The sequence below is a fragment of the Coregonus lavaretus genome, assembly GCF_964263955.1.
Source record: "Coregonus lavaretus genome assembly, chromosome: 10".
NCBI classification, from domain to species: Eukaryota; Metazoa; Chordata; class Actinopteri; order Salmoniformes; family Salmonidae; genus Coregonus; species Coregonus lavaretus.
This window is the reverse complement of record NC_139997.1, coordinates 59850604-59871550: the sequence shown is the minus strand read 5'-3', so window position 1 is coordinate 59871550 and position 20947 is coordinate 59850604. Positions and strand designations below refer to the sequence as shown.

General features: G+C 41.8%; 1 protein-coding gene across 1 annotated transcript in view; it reads right to left on the bottom strand.

The window, feature by feature from the left end:
• The window catches only part of LOC311136394 (la-related protein 1-like), an 82567-nt gene that overhangs the window by 23806 nt on the left and 37814 nt on the right, over positions 1 to 20947 (bottom strand). Inside the window, exons 2-6 of the mRNA XM_084170491.1 lie at positions 19337 to 19407; positions 17057 to 17122; positions 15312 to 15392; positions 13426 to 13576; positions 4724 to 4858 (exon numbers count right to left, since the gene is read on the bottom strand). Of these exons, the coding sequence (XP_084026617.1) occupies positions 4724 to 4858; positions 13426 to 13576; positions 15312 to 15392; positions 17057 to 17122; positions 19337 to 19407 (504 nt within the window). The remainder of the gene's footprint in view (positions 1 to 4723; positions 4859 to 13425; positions 13577 to 15311; positions 15393 to 17056; positions 17123 to 19336; positions 19408 to 20947) is intronic.

Here is a 20947-nt window from a genome sequence, read left to right as displayed (position 1 = left end):
CGTGTAGCTCAGTTGGTAGAGCATGGCATTTGCAACGCCAGGGTTGTGGGTTCGATTCCCACGGGGGGCCAGTATAAAATTTTTTTAAAACTTAAAAAATGTATGCACTCACTGACTGTAAGTCGCTCTGGATAAGAGTGTCTGCTAAATTTCTAAAATGTAAAATGTTTTACTGTGGATATAGATACTTTTGTACCTGTTTCCTCCAGCATCTTGACAAGGTCCTTTGTCCTTTGCTGTTGTTCTGGGATTGATTTGCACTTTTCACACCAAAGTACGTTCATCTCTAGGAGACAGAACGCGTCTCCTTCCTGAGCAGTATGACGTCTGCATGGTCCCATGGTGTTTATACTTGCGTACTATTGTTTGTACAGATGAACGTGGTACCTTCAGGCGTTTGGAAATTGCTCCCAAGGATGAACCAGACTTGTTGAGTTCTACCATTTTTTTTTTTAGGTCTTGGCTGATTTCTTTAGGTTTTTTCCATGATGTCAAGCAAAGAGGCACGGAGTTTGAAGGTAGGCCTTGGAATACATCCACAAGTACACCTCCAATTGACTGAAATTATGTCAATTAGCCTATCAGAAGCTTCTAAAGCAATGACATCATTTTCTGTAAGTTTCCAAGCTGTTTAAAAGGCACAGTCAACTTAGTGTATGTAAACTTCTGACCCACTGGAATTGTGATACAGTGAATTATAAGTGAAATAATCTGTCTGTAAACAATTGTTGGAAAAATTACTTGTGTCATGCACAAAGTAGATGTCCTAACCGACTTGCCAAAACTATAGTTTGTTAACAAGAAATGTGTGGAGTGGTTGAAAAACGAGTTTTAATGACTCCAACCTAAGTGTCTATAAACTTACGACTTCAACTGTATATATATATATATATATATATATATATATATATATATATATATATATATATATATATATATATATATATATATATATATACATATATACATATATACATATATATATATATATATATATATATATATATATACATATATACATATATACATATATACATATATATATATATATATATATATATATATATATATATATATATATATATACATATATATATATATATATATATATATATATATATATATATATATACATATATATATACATATATACATATATATATATATATATATATATATATATATATATATATATATATATATATATATATATATATATACATACATACAGTGGGGAAAAAAAGTATTTAGTCAGCCACCAATTGTGCAAGTTCTCCCACTTAAAAAGATGAGAGAGGCCTGTAATTTTCATCATAGGTACACGTCAACTATGACAGACAAATTGAGAAAAGAAAATCCAGAAAATCACATTGTAGGATTTTTAATGAATTTATTTGCAAATTATGGTGGAAAATAAGTATTTGGTCACCTACAAACAAGCAAGATTTCTGGCTCTCACAGACCAGTAACTTCTTCTTTAAGAGGCTCCTCTGTCCTCCACTCATTACCTGTATTAATGGCACCTGTTTGAATTTGTTATCAGTATAAAAGACACCTGTCCACAACCTCAAACAGTCACACTCCAAACTCCACTATGGCCAAGACCAAAGAGCTGTCAAAGGACACCAGAAACAAAATTGTAGACCTGCACCAGGCTGGGAAGACTGAATCTGCAATAGGTAAGCAGCTTGGTTTGAAGAAATCAACTGTGGGAGCAATTATTAGGAAATGGAAGACATACAAGACCACTGATAATCTCCCTCGATCTGGGGCTCCACGCAAGATCTCACCCCGTGGGGTCAAAATGATCACAAGAACGGTGAGCAAAAATCCCAGAACCACACGGGGGGACCTAGTGAATGACCTGCAGAGAGCTGGGACCAAAGTAACAAAGCCTACCATCAGTAACACACTACGCCGCCAGGGACTCAAATCCTGCAGTGCTAGACGTGTCCCCCTGCTTAAGCCAGTACATGTCCAGGCCCGTCTGAAGTTTGCTAGAGTGCATCCAGAAGAGGATTGGGAGAAAGTCATATGGTCAGATGAAACCAAAATATAACTTTTTGGTAAAAACTCAACTTGTCGTGTTTGGAGGACAAAGAATGCTGAGTTGCATCCAAATAACACCATACCTACTGTGAAGCATGGGAGTGAAAACATCATACTTTGGGGCTGTTTTTCTGCAAAGGGACCAGGACGACTGATCCGTGTAAAGGAAAAATGAATGGGGCCATGTATCGCGAGATTTTGAGTGAAAACCTCCTTCCATCAGCATGGGCATTGAAGATGAAACGTGGCTGGGTCTTTCAGCATGACAATGATCCCAAACACACCACCCGGGCAACGAAGGAGTGGCTTCGTAAGAAGCATTTCAAGGTCCTGGAGTCTCCAGATCTCAACCCCATAGAAAATCTTTGGAGGGAGTTGAAAGTCCGTGTTGCCCAGCGACAGCCCCAAAACATCACTGCTCTAGAGGAGATCTGCATGGAGGAATGGGCCAAAATACCAGCAACAGTGTGTGAAAACCTTGTGAAGACTTACAGAAAACGTTTGACCTGTGTCATTGCCAACAAAGGGTATATAACAAAGTATTGAGAAACTTTTGTTATTGACCAAATACTTATTTTCCACCATAATTTGCAAATAAATTCATTAAAAATCCTACAATGTGATTTTCTGGATTTTTTTTTCTCATTTTGTCGGTCATAGTTGACGTGAACCTATGATGAAAATTACAGGCCTCTCTCATCTTTTTAAGTGGGAGAACTTGCACAATTGGTGGCTGACTAAATACTTTTTTTCCCCACTGTATATTATATATATATATATATATATATATATATATATATATATATATATATATATATATATACACACAGTATATATTTGCGAGATAAAAAAACATTGGGGATTGGAAGTGATGCAGACAATTACATTGATGGAAGTTACAATCTATCTGCAATATTAAAGCTGATCTACCCCCCCCCCAAAAAAAAGTGTACCCCGACTGGGCAAAATTTGCAAACGTGTTGATTATCCCAATTTCCAGTGTGCCTGCCGAGAGGGGCTTCTTTCTCCAAAACAGAGTAAAGACGGCCTCAAGACCGTGCCTTCTTGATGACAAAGTAACGAGGCCGATGCGCATCGCAAGCTGCTCCAAGGAGTTTGACAGTTTTGACTTCCCAACAACAGCAGCTAACTTTGAGCAGGCTAAGGTCTGCTGCAAACACAAGTAAATTAGAGGCAAATTATATGTTAGTCAGGCCTGGTCCTAGCAGTTCTGCTGCCACCCTAAGCAAGATCAACATATGCCGCCCGTGTCATGTATAGTATAACGATTTGGAATGGATTGAGAGAGTAATGATGTGTATCATGCGCAATTGGTGCATTTCAGTTGACCTTATTCAGTAGCACTTAGAAACTAAACATCGTTGCCAACTGTTCACATCGGAGAGTTAAAATGTTGCAATCACTAGGCAGCCAACTGCCTATAGTAGGGAACAGAGTTGTTATCAATAAGCCATGTATTTCACACATGACACGAGTCATGAACCCACGAAAGTTAAAATGACAATAAACATAACATTTATTAACATCATCCAGTAGAACTGTAAAAAGATTGAGATATAATTTGAGTTTTGGAAACAAGTTCTTTCATAAATGCATGGTGCGGGCCTCTTTTCACAGGAGCATTGTAAAATAAGATTCCTCTCAACGAACCAGCCTTAACGAATGTAGTTTATTTACATACGTTTTATAATTTCTTAATTTTGTGGCTGCCTAGAGTGACATCTTTCTACAGATATGGTGCTGAATCGCAGGGGAATGGGGTGGGCCGGCCCTTGCGTTCGTAGACAGCCATGTTTTGTTATTTATTAGGCCTAATTAAAATGTTCATGCCTAGGCTAATTAAATTAGAGAGCCCTAGATTGTATTTGCAAACAGCTGTGTTTTGTTATTTATTAATTAAAATGTTCATACAAATAGCCTATAGGACAGGTCGTTCTAAAATTATATTATACACATTTTATATTTTGAAGTTGTGTTTTATTACTGCATAGGAGAATTGTTCTTCTAGGCTAAATGTATATATATTTTTTTTAATGATATTCATGATTTATAGCAGGGACGAAGACAACAGGCAATGTTATGCTTTTCAATAAAACCTGTTATGTTGGTATAAGAAACTTTGTTCTACTGTATTTTATTACAACTTTACAGGATCAATTCTGTTAAGATTAATTAAAATAATCTAAATGTGATTTTGAGCACCGTGGGTGGACGCCCTAATGCCTTACGGTAAATTAAAATGTTGCTGGTCACGTTGTCCGGCACCACATTTTTCTAACAGAAACCCTGGTGTGTGTGTGTGTCTCAGTCACCAGATCTCAGCCCAATTGAACACATTAAGGGAGATTCTGGAGCGGCGCATGAGACAGCGTTTTCCACCACCATCAACAAATCATAAAATTATTGAATTTCTCGTGGAAGAATGGTGTCGCATCCCTCCAAAATAGTTCCAGAAACTTGTAGAATCTATGCCAAGGCACATTGAAGCTGTTCTGGCTCATCCTCATCGCCCTATCCTTTATTTTGGCTGCTACCTGTATATCCCCTATGGGTACTGGTCAAAAATAGTGCACTATATAGGGCATAGGCTGCCATTTGGGATGAAGTCAGGCTGGCATAAGGGATCAGGTTGGCGATGGGAGATGTCACTCACCTCGGAGGTCGTTCTTGCTGTTGGGGGGCATCCTGTGCACCTCGTTCTGACGGGTGTTGTTCTTGGAGGCAGAGCGCTCTCTGGGCCCCTCAGACTTCACCTCGATCATCAGCGGCACCCACTTATGCTTGTTTCCTACACACACACACACACACACACACACTGCTGTTAGGGAGGCACCTGTCTGTCAGATTTCTACAATGAATGTATATCTTTTTTTGTTGTTGTTGTTGTCGTCCAAGACCAAGCGTCCCTGTCTGCAGTGAGATGCAGGCAGGCAGGGATAGTATGGAACTAGTTGATGTGTGTAGGGGGAATGACAGAGCAGCACTGAACAAGCTGCACTGTAACTTATCCTGCTAGACCAATTAGGTTTTAAAAGGTTTCATGGCTGGGATTGTGAATGGGAATTCTAATCCTATTGAGAGATGAGAAAGAACATCCAAAAGAAATACCTCACGTTTTTCTTGGTTGACTATGCATATTAAACCCCCCAAAAAAGCTATTCAGCCTGAGATGTAGTTCCCCTTGCTGGCCAGCAGGCTGTGTCAGTGGTCTGTTAGTGGAGTGTGTGTGTAAGGCCCGGAGACCACAGCGAGCGCGTTGGACACAAGTGACTCCCAGTAAGAGTGATGTGGCCCTGTTCCTATCTGCTGACGTCGAAAGTGAGAGAGAAACAAAAGATCAAGAGAGCAAGAGAGAAAGCTAAAGAAAGAGAGCGAGAGAAAGAGAGAGAAAGAGCAAGAGAGAGAAAGAGCAAGAGAGAGAAAGAGCAAGAGAGAAAGAGAGCAAAAAAGAGAGCACGAGATAAAGAAAGAAAGAGCTGAGAGAGTGAAAGGGAGCAAGAGCGAGAATGAGAATGCGAGAGCGCAAGAGAGAGCGAGAATGAGAATGCGAGAGCGCAAGAGAGAGCGAGAGAAAGAGCGAGAGAGCAAAAGAAAGAAAGAGGGAGCGCGAGCGAGCGAGAGAAAGCAAGAAAAAGCGAGAGAAAGAGAGCGAGAGAGAGAGCAAGCAAGAGAGAAACCAAAAGCGAGAGAGAAAGCGATAGCAACAGCAAAAGAGCGAGAGAAAGAAAGAGCGAGAGAAAGAGCGAAAAAGAGTGAAAAAGAGAGCACGAGATAAAGAAAGAAAGAGCTGAGAGAGTGTGAAAGAGAGCAAGAGCGAGAATGAGAAAGCGAGCGGGAGCGAAAGCGAGCGGGAGAAAGAGCGAGCGGGAGAAAGAGAGCAAGAGAAAGAGAGCAAGAGAGAAAGGGCAAGAGAGCGAGAGCTATGGAGCCATATAGCTGCCAAAAGGTTGAACGTACGTATTGTTAGGATCGTAAGAAAATCCATAAGTAAATTGCTAGGATCGTAAGAAAAGCCATGCGTGAAACATGAAACGTAACCGTTAAATTAGATCTGTAATGGACATCCCGAGTGGCGCAGCATCGCAGTGCTAGAGGCATCACTACAGACCCTGTTCAATCCAAGGCTGTGTCTCAGCCGGCCACGACCGGGAGACCCACGAGGCGGCGCACAATTGGCCCAGCATCGTCCGGGTTAGGGGAGGGTTTGGCCGGCTGGGATGTCCTTGTCCCATCGCGCTCTAGCGACTCCATGTGGCGGGCCGGGCGCATGAGACTACGGTCGCCAGCTGTACGGTGTTTCCTCTGACACATTGGTGCGGCTGGCTTCCGGGTTAAGCGAGCAGTGTGTCAAGAAACAGTGCTGCTTGGCGGGGTCGTGTTTCGGAGGACACATGGCTCTCAACCTTCATCTCTCCCGAGTCCGTACGGGACCTGCGGCGATGAGACAAGACTAACTACCAATTCGATATCACAAAATAAGGGAGAAAAAGGGGTAAAACATTTATCATTTGATCTGTAAACGTACAAACCCTATGTTACGACTATGAGTTCAATTACAGATATTTTTTATACGTACAAACTTTTGTCAGGAATGTGGCATCTGCAAAGGCCATGAACCGAACGTAGCTAGTCGAAGTTAGCTAGTCAATCAAGCAACTCTAGCCCAGACGTTAGAGTTGCTTTGCAGCTTCCGGTTTCATTTCCAAAATAAAAGTCTAGAGCTTGTTTTAGAACGGAATTTGATAACGACGTTCTATCAGTAGATGGCGTAGTATAGGTTTGGGCGTTCAGCAAATGACTTGTGTGTGAATGATACTATAAAGACACAGAAGATCCTTGTCTAGAATAACTGCCTGAGCTGCAAAGTAGAAAGTAAACATGATATAGGCTAGGCCTATTCCACTAACTCAATCCAATCCAATCAATCCAATTTTATTTGCCACATGCGCCGAATACAACAGGTGTAGACATTACAGTGAAATGCTTACTTACAACCAACAATGCAGTTTTTTAAAGAAAAAAAGTGTTAAGTAAATAAATAAAAAGCAAATAACTAAAGAGCAGCAGTAAAATAAAATAACAGTAGGGAGGCTATATATACAGGGGGGTACCGGTACAGAGGCAATGTGCGGGGGCACCGGCTAGTCGAGGTAATTGAGGTAATATGTACATGTGGGTAGAGTTAAAGTGGCTATGCATAAATAATAAACAGAGTAGCAGCAGAGTAAAAGAGGGGGATGGGGTGGGGTGGGGGGGGGGGGGGGGGGGGCAGTGCAAATAGTCCGGGTAGCCATGATTAGCTGTTCAGGAGTCTTATGGCTTAGGGGTAGAAGCTGTTGAGAAGTATTTTGGAACTAGACTTGGCGCTCCGGTACTGCTTGCTGTGCGGTAGCAGAGAGAACAGTCTATGACTAGGGTGGCTGGAGTCTTTGACATTTTTTTAGGGCCTTCCTCTGACACCATATCTAAATATGCCATGCTGTTGTGTGTTATTTAATGGCCATAGAATTGCATAATTTATATTTAAAATATTATATATTTATATAGGGGCTACTGTGGTGATCATGTAACCAGTAATTGGGAGCACGGACTGTAGGCCTTCTGTTACGCATTTTGACTGTTGCATTTGTGAATTCCACTCTGTATGTAGGCTTGTTATAGCCATTTGCGTTGCACAACCACATCACGCAGAGGCTATATCCATATCAATAAATGAGACAAAACTAAATATTGATTAAGTCTTGGCTATAACCTGTCCTGAGCGAAATAGCCAAGGGGTCCCAAATGGTCAAGACTATATATAGCCCATTCTTATTGCCAGATTTATTTTCCTATCAGCCACTGCACGTGCTTCTTCAACTATTTTGTTTAACATTTATTTAAAGGCTACATTTAGAGGCCTGTGAGCTAGGGTCTCTTTTTAAGGGCAGCCCTATAATAAAAAACAGTTATAAAACACAAATAGAGTTCTAAAATTATTCCGCAAGACACCAGTACCCAAAATGATAGCCTAAATTGCAATGCCTACAAGTTCAAGGCCTATTTTTTTGGGGGGGAATAGGCCTAAATTAAACGTATAACTTTGACGGTGAGAGGCTAAAGAACTCTGGAGAATTTAGAATACACACATGGATAAGACTGTTCTATTCTCTTTGATTTAGTTCCTATTGCAACTCAGACAAATTACTGAACGGAATGAAGAATTAATTAAATGTTCAAATATGTTGGAATGATGAGATCATCCAAATGCACTCTAGCAAACTTCAGACGGGCCTGGAGATGTACTGGCTTAAGCAGGGGGACACGTCTGGCACTACAGGATTTGAGTCCCTGGTGGCGTAGTGTGTTACTGATGGTAGGCTTTGTTACTTTGGTCCCAGCTCTCTGCAGGTCATTCACTAGGTCCCCCCGTGTGGTTCTGGGATTTTTGCTCACCGTTCTTGTGATCATTTTGACCCCACGGGGTGAGATCTTGCGTGGAGCCCCAGATCGAGGGAGATTATCAGTGGTCTTGTATGTCTTCCATTTCCTAATAATTGCTCCCACAGTTGATTTCTTCAAACCAAGCTGCTTACCTATTGCAGATTCAGTCTTCCCAGCCTGGTGCAGGTCTACAATTTTGTTTCTGGTGTCCTTTGACAGCTCTTTGGACTTGGCCATAGTGGAGTTTGGAGTGTGACTGTTTGAGGTTGTGGACAGGTGTCTTTTATACTGATAACAAGTTCAAACAGGTGCCATTAATACAGGTAACGAGTGGAGGACAGAGGAGCCTCTTAAAGAAGAAGTTACAGGTCTGTGAGAGCCAGAAAACTTGCTTGTTTGTAGGTGACCAAATACTTATTTTCCACCATAATTTGCAAATAAATTCATAAAAAATCCTACAATGTGATTTTCTGGATTTTTTTTTCTCAATTTGTCTGTCATGGTTGACGTGTACCTATGATGAAAATTACAGGCCTCTCTCATCTTTTTAAGTGGGAGAACTTGCACAATTGGTGGCTGACTAAAAACTTTTTTCCACCACTGTAAATCATGTCAAATTATTTTAAATTCATATTAACCCCTCCTATAGAATATGCGTTTGGCAAGATTGAGTGATGAGGTACACTACCATTCAAAAGTTTGGGGTCACTTAGAAATGTCCTTGTTTTTGAAAGAAAAGCAATTTTTTTGTTTATTAAAATAACATCAAATTAATCTGAAATACAGTGTAGACATTGTTAATGTTGTAAATGACTATTGTAGCTGGAAACGACTGATTTGTTATGGAATACCTACATAGGCGTACAGAGGCCCATTATCAGCAACCATCAGTCCTGTGTTCCAATGGCACGTTGTATTTGCTAATTTGCTAATAAGTTTATCATTTTAAAAGGCTAATTGATCATTAGAAAACCCTTTTGCAATTATGTTAGCACAGCTGAAAAATGTTGTGCTAGTCTTGAGACTGGAGCATCAGCAATTGTGGGTTCGATTACAGACTCAAAATGGCCAGAAACAAATAACTTTTTTCTGAAACTCGTCAGTCTATTCTTGTTCTGAGAAGTGAAGGCTATTCCATGCAAGAAATTGCCAAGAAACTAAAGATCTCGTACAACGCTGTGTACTACTCACTTCACAGCGCAAACTGGCTCTAACCAGAATAGAAAGAAGAGTGGGAGGCCCCGGTGCACAACTGAGCAAGAGGACAAATACATTAGAGTGTCTAGTTTGAGAAGCAGGCGCCTCACAGGTCATCAACTTGCAGCTTCATTAAATAGTACCCGCAAAACACCAGTCTCAATGTCAACAGTGAAGAAGCGACTCCGGGATGCTGACCTTCTAGGCAGTTGCAAAGAAAAAGCCATATCTCAGACTGGCCAATAAAAAGAAAAGATAAAGTAGACTATTTGCTATAGTTTCTTGTGTGTTCAGACAAACACTTGTTCTGTGTAAAAGCCCTAAGGTCGGAAGACCTGCTGCACACAGCCCATACGGCCTTCTGTTTCTCTTAGCCCTGTACAAACTTAAAGGGGAACTCCACCATGTTTTAGCCTCATATTCACTACCTCCAGCACCAGACCAGCATCTACAGTGGGGAAAAAAAGTATTTAGTCAGCCACCAATTGTGCAAGTTCTCCCACTTAAAAAGATGAGAGGCCTGTAATTTTCATCATAGGTACACGTCAACTATGACAGACAAATTGAGGAAAACAAATCCAGAAAATCACATTGTAGGATTTTTTATGAATTTATTTGCAAATTATGGTGGAAAATAAGTATTTGGTCACCTACAAACAAGCAAGATTTCTGGCTCTCACAGACCTATAACTTCTTCTTTAAGAGGCTCCTCTGTCCTCCACTCGTTACCTGTATTAATGGCACCTGTTTGAACTTGTTATCAGTATAAAAGACACCTGTCCACAACCTCAAACAGTCACACTCCAAACTCCACTATGGCCAAGACCAAAGAGCTGTCAAAGGACACCAGAAACAAAATTGTAGACCTGCACCAGGCTGGGAAGACTGAATCTGCAATAGGTAAGCAGCTTGGTTTGAAGAAATCAACTTTGGGAGGAATTATTAGGAAATGGAAGACATACAAGACCACTGATAATCTCCCTCGATCTGGGGCTCCACGCAAGATCTCACCCCGTGGGGTCAAAATGATCACAAGAACGGTGAGCAAAAATCCCAGAACCACACGGGGGGACCTAGTGAATGACCTGCAGAGAGCTGGGACCAAAGTAACAAAGCCTACCATCAGTAACACACTACGCCGCCAGGGACTCAAATCCTGCAGTGCCAGACATGTCCCCCTGCTTAAGCCAGTACATGTCCAGGCCCGTCTGAAGTTTGCTAGAGTGCATTTGGATGATCCAGAAGAGGATTGGGAGAATGTCATATGGTCAGATGAAACCAAAATAGAACTTTTTGGTAAAAACTCAACTCGTCGTGTTTGGAGGACAAAGAATGCTGAGTTGCATCCAAAGAACACCATACCTACTGTGAAGCATGGGGGTGGAAACATCATGCTTTGGGGCTGTTTTTCTGCAAAGGGACCAGGACGACTGATCCGTGTAAAGGAAAGAATGAATGGGGCCATGTATCGTGAGATTTTGAGTTAAAACCTCCTTCCATCAGCAAGGGCATTGAAGATGAAACATGGCTGGGTCTTTCAGCATGACAATGATCCCAAACACACCGCCCGGGCAACGAAGGAGTGGCTTCGTAAGAAGCATTTCAAGGTCCTGGAGTGGCCTAGCCAGTCTCCAGATCTCAACCCCATAGAAAATCTTTGGAGGGAGTGTTGCCCAGCGACAGCCCCAAAACATCACTGCTCTAGAGGAGGTCTGCATGGAGGAATGGGCCAAAATACCAGCAACAGTGTGTGAAAACCTTGTGAAGACTTACAGAAAACGTTTGACCTGTGTCATTGCCAACAAAGGGTATATAACAAAGTATTGAGAAACTTTTGTTATTGACCAAATACTTATTTTCCACCATAATTTGCAAATAAATTCATTAAAAATCCTACAATGTGATTTTCTGGTTTTCTTTTTCTAATTTTGTCTGTCATAGTTGACGTGTACCTATGATGAAAAGTACAGGCCTCTCTCATCTTTTTAAGTAGGAGAACTTGCACAATTGGTGGCTGACTAAATACTTTTTTTCCCCACTGTACATATGTGACCAACCGGCTCGATTCAGTCATAAATTGAAATTGTGTTTTTTACATTGGATAAAAGTAAAGACTCAGAGCTAGAAAATGTTATAGCATACACTACAGTTGAGGAACAATGGGAAAGTAATTCTGCTTTGAAAATTGATAAACTTATAACCCCACTTTTGAGAAAAAGACCCTTGAACGTTTTAGTGCACCTTCTGGAGAGCTCTTCTTTGTCTACACCCATCGTTCACACCCTCTTAAGCCTTAGCCCCACCCATCTCTTTACGGACATGTGAGGCCATGTGCTAAACACTGAGTACGGTTGTGTAATAAACAACCAAAGATTTCAAGACTAAAGTCTGGTTTATACTACATCTATCGACATCTCTGTATACAGTTGCCATTCATTATTACAGGGAAATAAATTCACAGAGTGAGAGAAAGAGAAAAGAGATCATTATTTACAAGTTAATGGCAAGATAATTACAGAAAATAGCTTACGGTTGTGAGTGTGACTAAATAAAAGCAGGGCATTTTAGAATGTTGACACTGTCTAATTGGCCTAACGTTTGATCCTAATTTGACTTTGGTACAGGTCATGTTGTTCCTCACATTACTGTCTCTGGTAAACACACACTATATAAAATAAAATCTATGTTTATTTGTCACATGCACAGGATACAGAAGGTGTAAACGGTACAGTGAAATTATTACTTGCATAGTGGAGTATTTTGTTTAGACATGTAGCTAGCTAGCTAGCTAGATAAACAATTAACCATAATCCCAACTCATAACGTTACTACCCTGCATGAATCTACAGGTAGCTAAACGCTAACCAACTAAGTTCAATGTTAACTAGCTAACATTTGGCTATAACTAGCAATGCAAATGGCTCTGAGATACGAATAATATTACTACACATATCATACACGTAACGTTAGCTAGCGAGCCAGCCAGCCAACGTTAGCTAGCTAGCTAACAGTACACTTGAACTTGCAATGAAAACGACTTCCTGACAAAATTGGAAACTTATAATATCTGAAAATGTAGCTAGCTAGACTCTCTTACCCATATACATGGATGAACACTTCTCCCTCTCTGTCACGTATGCCATGGTTGCCCTTAGTTTGAAGATGTAATCCGGAGACAGGTGTTTTATACAACAGCCTTCTGTGTTCTCTTTTCGACTCCCTCCGCATTTGCAATCAAACGCCTGAATTTTCTCCATCTCCTTAGCTATCATACTCTGCTTCCACCGAGCATTCCAATGATTTCAAAACTCGGTCCTCCAGAAAGTGGAGAGCTATCTTTAAAAAAAATCTGCATTAGAAAGGATTACCTACACATACTGAGCAGCTCATTATAGACAGAAGCGTGCTACATGGCTAGCGCGAAGGTTCCTGTCTTTTTCTGTGGCTAAACCAACTATACTCGTAATTTAACCATTTTATTCGTATTTACAGATGGCATAGAAGTTTGTTATTAAGGCACATGAAAGTTCACATGTTCCAGAAGGCATTTCTGCAAAACAGAAAACGCATTTTTATGTTTTTTTTTATGTTTACGTTCAAATGCCTCTCCTGTGAAGTAGTGACATGGGACATACACCTAGTTTCCTGAAACGAGTCACGTATGTGGAAAAAAAACTGCCAGTTCTGTCAATAAAAAGATAAGAAGAAAAGGTCAATCCAAGTAAAGGAACCCACCTTTCTTCTTCTGTCCGTTCTTCTGAGAGTCCTCGTCTCCATTCTTCTCCTCTCCAGAGTCGTCCGACTTCGCCTTCTGGTTCTCCTTGCTCTCCTCGTTGGTGTCGCGCTTCTCCTTCAACTCTTTCTTCACCACGGGCTTCTTGGGGGCCTGGGGAGTAGGTTAGTTAACACAGGGTACAATATCACAGAAGGTTTACCACCCAGGTTTAGAAGCATCACTTACTGTGCGTCCCAAATGCCACCCTATTCTCTATATGGGCCCTGGTCAAAAGTAATGTGCTAAATAGGGAATATGGTGCCATATGGTACAAACACTAAGACTGCTGATCACTGGTCACACTCACCTACAGTACACACAGGTGAGACTGACCTGGCTACTGGAGCTGCACATAAGCAATCATCATTTGACTTTGGTACAGGTCATGTTGTTCTTCACATTACAGTCTCTGGTAAACACACACTATAAAAAAATAGAATCTACGTTTATTTGTCACATGCACAGGATACAGAAGGTGTAAACGGTACAGTGAAATGGTTACTTGCATAGTGGAGTCTTTTCACTTAGTCTCCCATTGACATTAAAGCATGACTAAGTGAAAATCTGACCGAAGTGGAAGTTAAGATTCCCACTGTAGTGCTCTTAAGGTGCAACTCAATTGTGCATGGGAAAGGAAACCAACTAAGCACAGAAATCCCATTCTATTTATTCTTGCTGTCAATCTGGGACACAACCTATCCTGGGGTTAAGACTAGTGACTAGTGAGTGACATGGGCCATATAGATGGCCAGACTATTTCCTTAAAGACTGTGTTCCAAATAGCACCCTATCCCCTATATAAAATGCACTCCCTTTGACCAGGGCCCATACGGTTCATCATTTAAGTCATTGGTGGTATGAAGTGGACAAGCTCCAGGCAGGACGACCACACAGAGAGCTGCCTACAGACAGTTGCAGATCCTGTGTGTGCAATAATCTTTGCTCTTTTAGTCATGCAGTGTGTGATTTGAGACTTAGTCAAATCAAATGCAAGTTTAGTTCACTTGATGATGTTTGAGCTCACTCACTCAGCTAACACTTCCACTCATCTAAATAAGTTCTCTTTTGGGGCACTTTTTCAAAGCATTCAGTTGAAGGGTTAGTTTTGCAAGAATAGGCTAGTTTCCTAGCTTCACACACTTTATCTACACTCACTTCAAAATGTGGTAGGATGTATTTTTAAAAAACTTGTCACAAATGAAGTAATCTACAAAAAACCCTGTCACCTTTTTAGCAAGGACAGCCCTAATGACGTACTGCACTAGGGTCTTACTTGGACATCCATTCAAATGTGATCGATAACTAAATCGCTATACAAACCCATGCAATCACACTCAAATAGAAGATGAACTGTATACTTTTCTGTATCTGAATTGGAACCAGAATAGCTGTTCACATTAAGCATAAATGAGTAACTACCGGAAAACCAATAGCCTAAATAGGTAGTTCATGGCCATTGAGCCGTGAATACCTAATATAATGCTAATTTCACAACAGTAGCAGGCATTTCCACCATTATACTCCTTCTGGACATCCACAGACAGCTGGTTGCACAGACCCACATTACGACGACTACTTGACTAAACAATTTCATTGTGAGTCTCCATTGATTGGTAGTTCTGTTCAAACCACGAGTAGGCTTAGTCAGGGTCTGTGCAACCGTCTCCCCATTATTATTAATTCCCCAGCAAGCTTTTGATTGGTTAACATCACCCCAGGTTGCAGGCCATACCACTAAACTCCTCCTGAGTAAGTATCCTTAGTTTTCATTCAGGTTATATGGAGCCAGGAGGCCGGAAACTCCCAAGCCCAGGCTGCTCCAGGTCCCTGTGGAGGGTGAACTTACTGGGGATCTCCGTGTGGAGCCCACTTCTCTGACCTGCCTGACGGGCATGGGGCATGACACAGTCCGATTCACAACCTCAATCTGAGCAGATGGGACAGAAGGGAGGCTTTTTTAGGACAAAAGGGCGCCTGGAGGAAAATAACAGTTTTGCCATTTCAACAATGGCACACATGACAATGACAGATTATGATGATGATGACATGTGTGTGTGTGTTTAATGCCTTGTAATGGGAGTGTGTATTGAAAATTGTATGGAATCAGTCATGGTTATGAGATTGTGTTGGTGGCGAAAATGTGCTTATGAAATGTGCTCTAAACTAAAGGGTAAGAAGAATCCTGAATCATTCTATGGGCAGAACTCTATACAATGTGTTATCATTCTACAGGCAGGATTTTAAACACTGTATTCTCATTCTGTGGACAGGAAGGATACTCAGAAGTTTCTAAAGAAGATAGGTGTCTGGGGAGGGTTGTTGTGATACTGGCACCCAAACACAGATCCTCCAACCATAACACTGGGGACACAGTAAACTACATTCACAAAACTAAACACTACAAAAACAACATTTAACCAACACCTTCACAGCCCTAGTACCTTTTTGGGAAAAACGGCAACTATATTAAGTTCAACATTTTTGATACCAAATTCTCAGTTACAACATTTTAAGAGTAACTGACTGATTTAGCTTTGTTAGAAAGGTTTGGTTGCCGACAGCTCCCAGAATAGCAGGAGATGTCCGGGGGTGACGATGGGGCGTATTGTGGGGGATCCCTAAAAAGGACATCCCTCTTATAGGGACCCGTCCAGGCCTGGTTATTCCTGGCTGAAACCTACATCTCCTCAGGCCTGTGCTCTCTTGGCAGAACGTACGCAGCAGCCCCCCCTCACCTCGCCCCCTGCTTGTCTAAAAAAAGGTCCTGGCGGACAGAAATAGCCTGCGGGGTTATGCTACTGTAAGAGGCCACAAATGAGTCGCATCCTCTGTCCGTGGGACCAACTGACCCATCACCTCGGAAAATGGAGGACGGGATGGATGGATGCATCAGGTGCACTGCTAGATGCAGAGATAGAGTCCAGAACTGAGCTGGGCTTTTGAGTCCCTATACCCATCTCAGGTGTGTATTTAAGTCTGCAGTGCTGATGATCTCTCAGGTAGGGTTATTCCCTCTCAGATGGAGAGAGGGGTATTTTTCTACCTGCAGGGCCGTAGTGAAGTGTTCTCTCAAACAGACTATTTTCTCACATATGTTGGGAATAGGGTGCCATTTGGGACCGAAACTAACGCTCCTGTGTGCACCCTAAAGTAGATCTACAGTGTGCTAACTAAGGCTAAGCAGAATGACCTCAGAGACAAAGAGCCAGTCGAGTCACTCGTCTGAGCACGCTCTACAATTACACCCCAACACAAAACACCCAGATCAGCATCATAAACCGAGGGGAAAAGAGCGCCAACGTTCATTTACATCTCTTCCTCATCATCATGACTCCAAACCCGCCTGGTCTGCACACCCAGTTATTCTCCTACCAATGAGGTGCTAGAAAAAGTATCCTGTTCTAAGAGGTATCATTAATTGATAGGTCAGGGGGACTGGTTAAGACTGCAGAGGTCCTGTTGTAACTTCTGAATAATCAAAAGCTGTGTGTTCACTACCACTGCAAACAGCACTGTGACCTACTCAACTGGCCACTGGGGGGGTGGTGTGTGTGTGTGTGTCAGCAGTACTACCTCCGAGCGCCGACTTACCTGAGTTTCTTTAGTTGCGATCTCCCCTGGGGTTGGCCACTTCATAGCATCACCAAAATCTCCAACCTAAAAAGAACATCCAGGGAATTTAACAGACTCTTCAGCGTGTGTGTCACAAATGGCACACCTATTCCCTACATAGTGCACTACTTTTGACCATGGCCCATAGGGCTTTGGTCAAAGGTAATGCAGTATATACGAAATAGGGTGCCATTTGGAACGCAAACATTTCTTTATGCTCATCACATCAAACAATGTTGTCTTGGCTGTGTGCTTAGGGTCGTTGTGCTGTTGGAAGGTGAACCTTTGCCCCAGTCTGAGGTCCTGAGTGCTCTGGAGCAGGTTTTCATCAAGGATCTCTCTGTACTTTGCTCCGTTCATCTTTCCCTCGATCCTGACTAGTCTCCCAGTCCCTGCCGCTGAAAAACATCCCCACAGCATGATGCTGCCACCACCATGCTTCATCGTAGGGATGGTGCCAGGTTTCTTCCAGACGTGATGCTTGGCATTCAGGCCAAAGAGTTTAATCTTGTTTTCATCAGACCAGAGAATCTTGTTTCTCATGGTCTGAGAGTCCTTTAGGTGCCTTTTGGCAAACTCCAAGCGGGCTGTCAAGTGCCTTTTACTGAAGAGTGGCTTCCGTCTGGCCACTCTACCATAAAGGCCTGATTGGTGGAGAGCTGCAGACATGGTTGTCCTTCTGGAAGATTCTCCCATCTCCACAGAGGAACTGTGGAGCTCTGACAGATGACCATCGGGTTCTTGGTCACCTCCCTGACCAAGGCCCTTCTCCCCAAATTGCTCAGTTTGGTCGGGCAGCCAGCTCTAGGAAGAGTCTTGGTGGTTCCAAACTATTTCCATTTAAGAATGATGGAGGCCAGTGTGTTCTTGGGGACCTTCAATGCTGGTACCCTTCCCCAGATCCGTGCCTCGACACAATCCTGTCTCGGAGCTCTACGGACAATTCCTTCAACCTCATGGCTTGATTTTTACTCTGACATGTACTGTCAACTGTGGGACCTTAAATAGACAGGTGTGTGCCTTTCCAAATCATGTCCAATCAATTGAATTTACCACAGGTGGACTCCAATGAAGTTGTAAAAACATCTCAAGGATGATCAATGGAAACAGGATGCACCTGAGCTCAATTTCGAGTCTCATAGCAAAGGGTCTAAATACTTATGTAAATAAGGTATCTGTTTATTATGTTTAATAAATTAGCAAACATTTCTAACAACCTGATTTCGCTTTGTCATGGGGTATTGTGTGTAGATTGATGAGGAATTTTTTTTAAAAATGTACTTGAATAAGGCTGTAACGTAACAAAATGTGGAAAAAGTCTAGGGGTCTGAATACTTTCCGAATGCACTGTATAATGGCGAAAATGTGTTTGGAGGTACCTTTCTAGCTAATAGGCTGTTAGAGTTCACATATTCACTTGATGATAAGACAAGACGTGCCCAATTTTTTGCTAACATATGATAGATGTCCCTTGGTCGCCGGTTTGCCTGAGAGGGGTTCTTTGGCCAAGAAAAGGTTGAAGACACCTGCTGTAGAGGGGGGTTCGCAAACTTTTCCACTCGGGGGCCCCCCTTCCAGCACTGGGGAACATCTCCCCCCCCCCCATGTCTATTTCTATGGGCACAAGCACTGTACATGACACGATCTGGTCACACCCCTCTTGTTGGTGGAGAGAATTTCGCAGGTTTAAAGATTATTTCCTGCAATTCTACACATTTTGTAATGGTGCAGAGAAAATGTTGCCGTTTTAAAGCTAATTTTCTTGCAATTCTATACATTTAGCCATGTCTAATGTGATATTTGAGAGACAAAAAAAATTACAACAATATCTATGGGCTAAAGAAACTAAATAAAAAAATGTTAGCCTACATGGGCTAGTTGATCTGGACATTTCTGACAAGTTATAAACATCTCTCTAAGGTATGCAATGACTAAAATGACAAGAGGAACTGATGATGCATTACCCAATTTTGAAATTGCACCTTGTGCATTCTATTATTACAACTTTCAATAGAAAGTTTCAAGCCGGAGTGAGTTCCTTTAAAAAAAAAAAACACCCCACAGTTTGGGAACCACTGCTTTAGTGTTTATACACCTTATCTGACATAGACTCCCCAGGTACTACCATTTGCATACCAGGAAGCATAGACTGTTTCTAAGCCTCAGGTGTACACACACACGCACAGTCACGCACGCACACACAGTCAAACACACACACAGGCACACACAATTGTTTGGCCAGTAGTAGGAGGACGTTACCTTTTCTCCTCTCCGAGGCCGGGGGTTTGGGGCCTTCACCACCTTGGCTGGGCCTGTTGTGGGTGGCGGCTCTGTGGAAACAAGAAATACGGTGGACATCAACACAGTCTGCTACAGCTGGGAGTCTGCCTGCTACAGCCATCAACAAAAAAGGCAACAGGGAAATAAGTTGTTCTACTGTATACCATTAATACCACATTAGTCATCTTTAGAACTCAATGAGTCCTGGAATGAACTTATGATCTATTTCTTTCAAAAAACATACCAAACAACTACACAGTCATGGAGCCATGTAATCACATTTGTCTCCTTTCAATTCCACTAGCAGAACAAACAATTAATATGTTATTGGGTCAGTGAGAGGGCTGTCCGATGCTCATGGCATTGACAGAAGGAAGTGAGGACATCAACACAGACTGTGTCCCAAATGGCACCCTATTCCCTATATAGTGCACCACAAAACGCAACATTAACGAGACGATTGTTGCGTCGATCTGATTTTTCATTCAGGAGCACATTAAGGAGCTAGTAAACTTCAGTCCTCCAAAGTTCTTCATTAGGGCTTTGGTCAAATGTAGTGCACTTTATAAGCAATATGGTGCCATTTGGGAAGCATGCACAGTCAATTCATGATATAGGCTTAAGCAATGGCATGGGACTGTCTGAAGTATATGTGCTCTGTGAAACTGCAGAAGTTCTGAGCCAGTAAAAAGAAAGCACTGTGCTAAGTTGAATTGGGACTGGTGGTGAACTGACTGCACTTGACCGTTCACTAGGGGTGTAATTCGTACCGAACCGTTAGGTACAGGGACCTCAGTTCGGTCTGGACTGTGAACCCGAATTAATACATAGAAAAATAAGATTGACACAATAAAAACACCAGGCCTTTAGGCTATGCCTACACTGCATTGTAGGCCTATGCCTTTTGAGTAAATCTGAGCTGAAAAAACATATCAGGCTATTACATTAAAACAACTAGAGCAGTAAAAACACCTTCCTAATATTGAGTTGCACATAGTATATAAGTGTCTAAATAATGTACTTTTATTGATCAGAGTGTATTACGTCACACCATCTGACAATCAATGTCAGTCCATGTCCACGGACAGTCCACAGAGCCCATGCAGAATACAATGCCCATGACATTACCGCTGTCTACTAATTTCCAAGATGGCGGATGTGAAATTCACAACAGTCAACTTTACCAAAGTTTTACTTTAAAGTTTTTTTTCCCCACAAACTTTTCTAGTCATCATAAACTATTTCAGCTCCCCTTTCACTTTGAAAATAAACTGGATTAGGCATCGCAGTGCTTTTTATACTAACACTTCTCATTTAGAAACACAATCTGAAAGGCAGTTTATCCTTGCATGTGCTTGGCTTATGCTGGATGACATTGCCTCTCTCGAAATTCCTCTTACACCCACCCAAGGTCAAATGTCCAACATCAGCCAATGACATCTTAACAATGACAGTTTGTTTCCCCCTGTGTATTTTCCTATCAACTGGTAGCAAGGCATCCATTTGCTTTCATGTAATAGGATTAGGGTGGTCTACGATACAAATAATTAAAATTAAGTTAATGGCATTAGTTAATCACCAAAAATTATT